The sequence below is a fragment of the Scylla paramamosain genome, chromosome 3 (assembly GCF_035594125.1).
Source record: "Scylla paramamosain isolate STU-SP2022 chromosome 3, ASM3559412v1, whole genome shotgun sequence".
Lineage (NCBI taxonomy): Eukaryota > Metazoa > Arthropoda > Malacostraca > Decapoda > Portunidae > Scylla > Scylla paramamosain.
The window spans coordinates 28,227,950-28,237,792 of record NC_087153.1 but is presented as its reverse complement, the minus strand read 5'-3'; the positions used below and the strand labels follow the sequence as shown (position 1 = coordinate 28,237,792).

At 40.6% G+C, this 9,843-nt stretch overlaps 1 protein-coding gene across 1 annotated transcript in view; it reads left to right on the top strand.

Moving 5' to 3' along the window:
• The first annotated feature begins 7,261 nt into the window (after positions 1 to 7,261).
• Positions 7,262 to 9,843, top strand: part of LOC135093281 (uncharacterized) — a 51,912-nt gene continuing 49,330 nt past the window's right edge. The window contains 2 exon segments of the mRNA XM_063992407.1: positions 7,262 to 7,397; positions 8,886 to 8,984. Coding sequence (XP_063848477.1) covers positions 7,287 to 7,397; positions 8,886 to 8,984 — 210 coding nt within the window. The 5' untranslated portion in view covers positions 7,262 to 7,286.

The following is a 9,843-nucleotide window of genomic DNA, read 5'->3' as shown; positions in this document are numbered from 1 at the left end:
GGATGGAGAGAGACAGGAAGGGAGGCAAGAAGGGAAGGAAGGTAGGGAGGTAGGGAGGTAGCAAGGGAAGGAAGGAAGGAGGGGAGGCAGGGAAGCAGAGAAGGGAGGAAGGGAGGGAAGGAGGGAGGTCTTCTGAGAGTGCGTTGTGGAGGCATAAGGTTCTGTTAAGGCTCCTTCATGTTAGCCATTGGTGGAAGATAAGTGCATGCTTCCTCCTCCTCCTCCTCCTCCTCCTCCTCCTCCTCCTTCTCCTCCTCCTCCTCCTCCTCCTCCTCCTCCATTTCGTCTTCCCTCAGTCCTTATATCTTTTATCCCCGTCCATCACATGTTATTTTCTTTTCCGTGATGTTTTCTTTTCCTACATTTACTTTCTTTTAAATACTGAATTTGTTTTGCTTCTCCTCCTCCTCCTCCTCCTCCTCCTCCTCCTCCTCCTCCTCCTCCTCCACTTCTTCTTCTTCTTCTTCTGCTTCTTCTTCTTCTTCTTCTTCTTCCTCCTCCTCCTCCTACATATCGGAAGCAACAATGTTCAGGCGAGATATGTAATGAATAACATGCCACTGTCAAGTGCTGATAAAGAAAAAGATCTTGGTGTCGTTGTGTCAAACGACCTAAAGCCGAGTCAACACTGCACAGAAACAGTAAAGACGGCAAATAAATTAGTAGGGTTCATTGGAAGAACCTTTGAATTTAAATCAGAAAAGGTTATACTTGCCTTATATAACTCACTGGTGCGCCCTCATTTAGAATACTGTGTACAGTTCTGGTCACCATACTACAAAAAAGACATTGAAAAACTAGAAAAAATACAGCGCAGAGTCACAAAGATGATTCCAAGATTGCGCAATAAGCCGTATGAGGAACGACTGGAAGAACTAAACCTATTTAGTTTAACAAAGCGCAGGATAAGAGGAGACCTAATTGAAGTGTTCAAAATTTTCAAAGGATATAGTAACATTGATGCACATAAATATTTTACCATTGATCATTCTAACCTAACAAGAAATAATGGATTCAAGATTATACCCAAACGTTTTAAATCCCACGAGGCCAAACATTTTTTCTTTAATCGTATAGTAAATATATGGAATAAACTTCGTGCAGAAATTGTGAACAGCAATACTACTGAATCATTCAAAAATAAAATAGACAAATATTTAAAAGCAAATCCCCAACAAGCTCTCTTCTTGTCCGAATAATTACTAAATTCACTAATAAACTCTTATTTTACAGACACCAGTTTTAATATAACTTGTATTAACTTTCAGATAGGCGTATAGAGTTCACCGTAGGGTGAATAGTAGAACTTTCTTTCATCCTTTCCTATGAAAATTTCCATGTCAGTTTTTCCATACTGCATGGTACTTTTCCCAACTATTTCCATGCCAGCGCAAGCTGGAGGGAGTGGTGGGTGGGGAGGAGCCTTCTGCTATGCTGTCCTGTCTCTCTTCCCTGTAGCTAGTTAGAAGTAGTTACCAAACAGCCTTGCAAGGACCAAAAGGTCTGTTGCTGTTTGGCTTTCCTTTGTATTCCTTTGTATTCTTCGGCTTCTTCTATCGTCTATGTTCTGTTTATTATTGCCATCGTTGTTTCCCACTTCCTCCTCTTCCTCCTATTCCTCCTCCTCCTCCTCCTCCTCCTCCAGCACGGACACCTGCCTCCCCTCTTAGAGTTAAAGGTATATATGAAGGGAGAGGAGGAGAGGAAAGGGGAAAGAGGGGAAGGAATGCAGAAAGGAACCAATGTCAAGAAATGGCAACCTCGAGAGAGAGATAGAGAGAGAGAGAGAGAGAGAGAGAGAGAGAGAGAGAGAGAGAGAGAGAGAGAGAGAGAGAGAGAGAGAGAGAGAGAGAGAGAGAAACACTGAAAAGGAAAGGAGAAAAGAGGAGGGAGGAGAGAGAAAACAAATAAGGAGAGAGAATAAGAAATAACATGAAGAATGTACGGAAATAAGAATTAGAGAAAGGAAGATAAATATAAATACAAAGAAAACAGAGAAACCAGTAAGAGAGATAATAAAAGTAATAAAGTGGAAGAAGAGAAAACAGAGATACAGAGAAAGATAGAGATTAATAAATAAAGAACAGACTACTACACTTGCAAAAAGAGATGAGTGGAAAAGATATGATAAAAGAGAAACACGGAAGGAGAGAGACAGAGATGGCAGAGAAACAGACATGTCTAAGAAATGGAGATAAAGAACAAGGAAGCAGAGAGAGAGAGAGAGAGAGAGAGAGAGAGAGAGAGAGAGAGAGAGAGAGAGAGAGAGAGAGAATAAATAAATGAAGGGACAAGAAGCAACCTTGTAATCTGACCTTGATGGCAAAGTATTTCTTGACGTCATTCTCTCTCTCTCTCTCTCTCTCTCTCTCTCTCTCTCTCTCTCTCTCTCTCTCTCTCTCTCTCTCATTCTTCTTCTCTTGTATTTTCAGTGGATCTTGATTTGTTTTCTTTCTAGTCTTCCTCCTCCTTTTTTCCTCCTCCTCCCCCTCCTCCCTCTCCTCCTTTTCTTCCTCTTCCTCTTTCTCTTCCTCCTCCTCCTCTATTCCACATGCTATTCAAACTTTATTTTATTTTTTCTCCCTTTCTTATTTGATTATCTTGTTATTTCAGCTCTCTCTCTCTCTCTCTCTCTCTCTCTCTCTCTCTCTCTCTCTCTCTCTCTCTCTCTCTCTCTCTCTCTCTCTCTCTCTCTCTCTCTCTCTCTCTCTCTCTCTCTCTCTCTCTCATTTCACTGATTTCCTTTCTCTTTTCTCTCTCCCACTCCCTCCGTTCTTGTCTCTTCTTCCTTCGTATCCTTGACTACTTATTCTTCCCTTAGACACATTTCTCTCCTCTTCCTTATTCTCACTTCTTTACCCTCCTCCTCCTCCTTGTTTATTCCCTTTTCTAGTTAGTTTTCTGACAGTCGTGAACGTGTTTCTTTCCTGTTCTCTCAAGTTTTCCTCCTAATTTTTCCTTCTACTCCTCCTCCTCCTCCTCCTCCTCCTCATGAGCGCACTTTTCAAACCAACTCCATCTCTTTCATTCACTCCCTCTCCCTTTTTCTTCCTCATTCACTATATCTTCCCATCTCCCCATCATTCGTTTCCTCTCCCTCTCTTTCTCACGTTCACTCTCTTTTTTAGTCCTCTCTCTTATTAATTCCCTCTTCTCCTTATTCACTTCTATTTATCATCTACTTCCTCTCCCATTCTCTTTTTCTGCAATTGACTTCCTTCTCTCTTTGCCTCTCACTCATTCACTCTATTTTATCTCTGTCATTCATTTCTCCCTTTTCCTTCCTCTCATTCATCCCACTTCACTCCCTCTCCTCCTTCTTCCTTCCTTTTATTTGCTCCCTCTCTCTATCCCTCTTCCTCATTCATCTCTCCCATTTCCTTCCTCTCATTCACCCCTAACACCTCTGTTCCTCTTTCATCCTCCCCATCTCTCTTGCTTTTTTTCATCCCTTCCTCCCTTCTCACTCTCCCACCCTCCACTCCCTCACTTACTCCCAAGCCACACCTCTGATTTTCCTGACCTGACCTCGTGCCAGAAGGTGTGACGTGACCCCAATTGGCTGACCCCGATCGTGCCACACACTTGACAAGAGATAAACAGAAGTGTACGTGGGGGAAAAAAATGCATTACGTCAGTCTCCCCATCTGATGCTGCATGTGTAGAAAACGGGAGGAGAGAGAGAGAGAGAGAGAGAGAGAGAGAGAGAGAGAGAGAGAGAGAGAGTCTGTGTATGCTGTTAGTTTATGATTGAAAAAGTAGGATTAGTTAAAATATTTGAGAGAGAGAGAGAGAGAGAGAGAGAGAGAGAGAGAGAGAGAGAGAGAGAGAGAGAGAGAGAGAGAGAGAGAGAGAGAGAGAGAGAGAGTGTGTGTGTGTGTGTGTGGTTAGTTTATGACTGAAAAAGTAGAATTAGTAATTAGTATAAATATTTGAGAGAGAGAGAGGGAGAGAAAGAGAGAGAGAGAGAGAGAGAGAGAGAGAGAGAGAGAGAGAGAGAGAGAGAGAGAGAGAGAGAGAGAGATTTGTGTCGTAATCACGTGGAATTTTTCTTCTACGTTGCAACATTAAAAAAATATAATATTTGTGTTCTTTATTTATGTGTTTACTTTGCTTGATATTTTCTCTCTCTCTCTCTCTCTCTCTCTCTCTCTCTCTCTCTCTCTCTCTCTCTCTCTCTCTCTCTCTCTCTCTCTCTCTCTCTCTCTCTCTCTCTCTCTCTCTCTCTCTCTCTACCTACATTTCTTCATCCCACACTCTAATTTTTCTCCTCCTCCTCCTCCTCCTCCTCCTCCTCCTCCTCCTCCTCCTCCTTCTTCTTCGTCTCATTACTCCCCTCTCCCTTACATGTCTTTCACTCAGTAACGTTCTTTCTTTCTTCGTCTTCTTCCTCTTTTCCTCTCCTTTATCCGTGTCTCTCTCATTCATCTTCCTCATTTACCTCTCCTTTCATTATCACCCTCATTAACTCAACTTGTCTCTCTAGGTTTTTTGTTCCTTCCTTCCTTCATTCCTTCCTTCCTTGCCACCTCCTTTCCCCTTCCCTTTTCCTTCCTTCCTTCATTCCTTGTTCACCTTTTTTCTCATTCCCTCTTTCCTTCCTTCCTGACTTCCTTCCCACCTCTTTTCTCCCTCCTTTCGTTCTTCCTTACCTCTTTATTTTCTTTATTTCTTTCTTCCCTCCTTCTTCTTTTCTTTCTTTCTTCCGACCGCCCTTTTTTCGCTCCTTTCTCCATTGCTTCCCTCTCACCTCTTTAAAATTCCTTCTTTTCTTTCTACTCTCTCCTTCTTTCTTTTTCATCCTTCCTTCCTTCCTTCTTTTCTTTTTTTTTTTTTTTTCTTCTGGTCTTTCTTCCTTCATGTACAGGTAACACCACTTTCACCTTCACTTCCTTCCTTCCTTCTTTCCTTCATTCATTCATTCATTCATTCATCTACTCCCAGCCAAGTCACTCTTTCTCACCTCACCTCACATCTCACCTTGTCTCTCCTTGCCTCACCTCACCACAGCTCACCACTTTCCCTTCCTTCTTTCCTTTCTTCCCTTCCTCCTTCACTACCTTGCTCACCTCACCACCTCCTTGCCTTCCCTCGCCTCCCCTCGCCTCTTCTCGGCTCACTTCAGCTCACTTCGCCCCACCACTTCCTTGCTGCTTCTAATCTCTGACCTCACACCGCCTCGTCTTACTCCCCTGAGGCACGTCTTCTCCCACTTAAGCAGTCCCCTCACTCTAGGTTTTCCTCGTTCTCACACCACTTAGCCTCTCCCCTAATGCACCCTCTCCCCACTATTTACCCATAACCTACCTAATTACTTGCTATCCTACTGTTTGTAGTCATGATTCTATTTCACACGACCTTTCTCCTTCCTTCCTTCCTTCCTTCCTTCCTCTCCTTCCTGCCTGCCTGCCTTTTTTTGTTTCTTCATGTATTTTCCTCTCTCTCTCTCTCTCTCTCTCTCTCTCTCTCTCTCTCTCTCTCTCTCTCTCTCTCTCTCTCTCTCTCTCTCTCTCTCTCTCTCTCTCTCTCTCTCTCTCTCTCTCTATGTGTGTGTGTGTGTGTGTGTGTGTGTGTGTGTGTGTGTGTGTGTGTGTGTGTGTGTGTGTGTGTGTGTGTGTGTGTGTGTGTGTGTGTGTGTGTGTGTGTGTGTGTGTTTCCTTGTGTCAGTCTCTTTTCCTTGATTTCGTCTTTATTTTTTTTCTAATTATTGTTGCTGCTTTAGTCTACCTTCGTTAGTCTCTCCCTCTCTCTCTCTCTCTCTCTCTCTCTCTCTCTCTCTCTCTCTCTCTCTCTCTCTCTCTCTCTCTCTCTCTCTCTCTCTCTCTCTCTCTCTCACCAACACCCACTTTCTCTCTTTCTTCTTCTTTCCCTCAAGCACCTTACTCCCCCCTCCACCATAACCTCTCTCACTCACTTAATTCTCTCATTTCCTCGCTCGTACCGCACCCTCTCCTTTCCCATTCTCTCTCCTTCATTCACTCACTCACTCAATTCCCTCACACACCCATTCACTCCTTGCTCCCATCTTCCACCTTCCCTGCCTCTGCCTCCGCCTCCGCTCCATCAGGCTGTATCATTAATGGTCGCCTTATGTATCTACCTTCGCCTTCCAACTGTTCTTATTACGGCAAAAGTTCCTGAATCCGACGCCTTGTAATTTGAATGACCTTGTAATCCGAATTTTTGGAAGTGGGAGGCTAAAAGTTGGAAAATTTGGACTAGTTTATTTCCTGCTTCCCACACATGTTGGTATGGATTAATCGAGGTAGAAATGCATATTAAAACTGCTTACTTTGTTCTGATCTGGTGTTAGCTCGTTTATTAAACTTACTGTACTGTATTCTTTACTACCGTTTTGCTATTCTATTCTCTGTGTATTTCATGATGTATTTTACTTTATCTCTTTATTCAATATCTTCTTACTCAAGTGCTTTTTAATGCCGTCCTTTCGATTTGTTATATAAATACTTTTAATGTCAATATCTTCTTCGCTGTTCAGGTTAGTAATTAGGATACGACAATAAATAACTGTTTATAGCTTACTAAAATTAGATTCAAAAGAGAGAAAGATAAGAAGACATTGGCTCTCAAATGTGCTGGTAGGTGACTGGAATAGACTCAGTTATCAGGCTGTTAGCGTCAAGCCAAAAGGGAGTTTAAAGAGAAGATTAAACAAATTTATGGATGGGGAGAATGGGTGAGTGTAGATAAATGTTTATGTAGTAGTGGAAAGAGACTGACACGTGTAGGCCTACTGGATTCTAGTTTTTTTCACTGTTTTGGCGTTTGCTTCTTGTATAACAGTACAGACTCCATATTATCAACTCCAGTTTTCCATACAACACTTCCTGATTCACTATTTTTCTTTATATGTGCTATTCATCCAATGCCATATGTTACTAAAAAAAATAAATAAACTCACCACATCTTAATGAAGAATAATCTTAGTGTACATGTCTCCTTCATCATGTTTAGTCACTTCTCTGTGCTAACGTGTCCCTCATTGCGTCAAGGTGTTTTATTGAGGTGTTTAGTTCAGTCAAGGTGTTTATATTGTGGTGTTTTGTTGAGTCAAGTGTTTTATTAAAGTGTTTAGTTCAGTTAAGGTGTTTTATTAAGATGTTTACTCGATTCAAGGTGTTTCATTGAGGTATTTAGTTCAGTCATGGTGTTTTATTGAGGTGTTTAGTTCAGACAGAGTGTTTTATTGATGTGTTTACTTGAGTCAAAGTGTTTTATTATTCTCAATGTATTCCTCAACGCTGGCTCTCTCTTCTCCCACAGGCATGAGTCACAGCCCGGAGTACATTCTGTTCCGGGCGGGCGAAGTAGCTTCCCCGGCACTCAAGTCCTTCGCCGAGACGGGCCGCAGTGACCTCATAGACCAGGGGGCGCAGGTATGTGTGCGTGCACATGTGTGTGTTTGTGTCTATTTTTTAGAGGTTTCTATCCATTTATTTATTTATTCAATCTAGACAACACCAAATTTCTATTTTTTTCTTCTTCTCCTTATTGTTATTATTATTAGTAGTAGTTGTAGTATTGTTATTATTATTATCATTATTATTGTTATTCTCTTGTGAAATCTGTAATTTTTCAATGAATTACTCCAATGAACTACTACTACTACTACTACTACTACTACTACTACTACCTGATATATATATATATATATATATATATATATATATATATATATATATATATATATATATATATATATATATATATATATATATATATATATATATATATATATATATATATATATATATATATATATATATATATATATAGATAGATAGATAGATAGATAGATAGATAGATAGATAGATAGATAGATAGACAGATAGAAAGATAGAGAGAGAGAGAGAGAGAGAGAGAGAGAGAGAGAGAGAGAGAGAGAGAGAGAGAGAGAGATAAAATTATGGTATAGTGCTCTCTCTCTCTCTCTCTCTCTCTCTCTCTCTCTCTCTCTCTCTCTCTCTCTCTCTCTCTCTCTCTCTCTCTCTCTCTCTCTCTTACTCCCTCTCAGAGTAATTAGATTAATCCTTGCTAACTAATACCATAAAGTAGAATTCCCTAAGAGAGAAAAAGACACGACAGATGAGAGAGAGAGAGAGAGAGAGAGAGAGAGAGAGAGAGAGAGAGAGAGAGAGAGAGAGAGAGAGAGAGAGAGAAGTGAGCCGTAATTACATACTCCGACAATTACTTTAATCATAGTCTTCCTTGCCTAATGGACGAGTGGGGACCTCCTATTTTCTCTTAATTAGCGAGGCCGTAGAAAACGTGAACGTGATTCTGAAGAAGGCGCCTCCTAGCTCCTCATTGGCTGCTGCTGGCGAGTGAAGGCGATCTGATTGGGCGAGAGAGAGAGAGAGAGAGAGAGAGAGAGAGAGAGAGAGAGAGAGAGAGAGAGAGAGAGAGAGAGAGAGAGAAAGTAATGATGGTGGTGATGCTAGTGATGATGGTGATGGTGATGATGATGATGATGATGATGTTAAGAACACGAAGAAAGGAAGGAAAGAGAAGTAGAAGAGGAGGAAGAAGAGAAGGGAAGAGAAGAAAAAGAAGAAGAAGAAGAAGAAAAATATTGGAAGAAAGAAAGAAAGAATGAAGAAAAGAAAGAAAGAAAAGAAGAATATCGACAGTAATTTGTGTGACAGAGAGAGAGAGAGAGAGAGAGAGAGAGAGAGAGAGAGAGAGAGAGAGAGAGAGAGATAACACTAACATAATCATCATCTGCAACAACAACAAGAATAACAACAACAATAATGATAGTAATAATGATAATAACAATAATAATAACTAATAACAACAACAACAACAACAACAACAACAACAACAACAACAACAATAACAAAAATAACACGCTTGTGATGCAGGCGGACCACGGGGTGCTAGACGCCTTCAACACGCCGCCTATCAACCAGGGCGTGGGCGTGGTGCGGGCGCAGTTCTTCGTGGACGGCAACCACTCCAGGGTAAGTTATCACAACCCTTTCTTTTTTCCCTGTGTTTTTTTTTTTTTTCTCTTGCTATTTTTTTTTCCTCTATTTTTGTTTTCATGTTATCTGTTTCCTTTTTTTTTTTTCAGTCCAGGGTTTTTCCGTATTTCTTTTTACAACTTTCCTTTCTTTTTTCTCTCAATCTCTTTTTTTTCGTTGTTTTTCATTTATTTTCTAGATTTAATTGTTTCCTTATCTATATTTTTTCTTTTTCATTTCCTCCTCTTCCATTTTAGCATCTATTTTTAGTATATCACAATTTCTTTATTTCTTGTTTCCCACAGTTTCTTTAGTTTTTCCTTATTATTTTACTTTTCTCTTTTTTTCTGTTTTCCTCTTTTTTCAGATTCACCTTTCTTACTTTTTTTTACTATTTCCATTTTATTTACAATTTCGTTTCCATCTTATTCCCACTATTTTCCTCTCGTTTCCCCTTTTCGCATTGTTTATTTTCATGTCCCTTATTATCTTCTCTTTACCCTATTTTTCCTATCTCCATTTTTTCTCTGCTTACCTTTTTCTTCTCCTTTCCTTTCTGTCCATTTTTACTAGTCTCCTTGTTTTTTTCCCAATAACAAAATACCAAACACTCATTGACTGCTTTATTTACTCTAGCAAGAATCTCCTCTCTCTTTTCTCCTTCGCCCTCGAACTCAGGTACTCTTACTCACCCCTCAGGAGCCAATTTTACATCAGGTATATATTCGTTTCTCTCAAATTAGCATTGGAAAAAGCCCTCGATGTTACCTGGTGTGAGCTGTTTACCCCTTGAGACCGTGCTAAGCTGCGGTGCTCGAGGTGGTGGTATTGGTGGAGGTGGTAGTGGTGGTGGTGG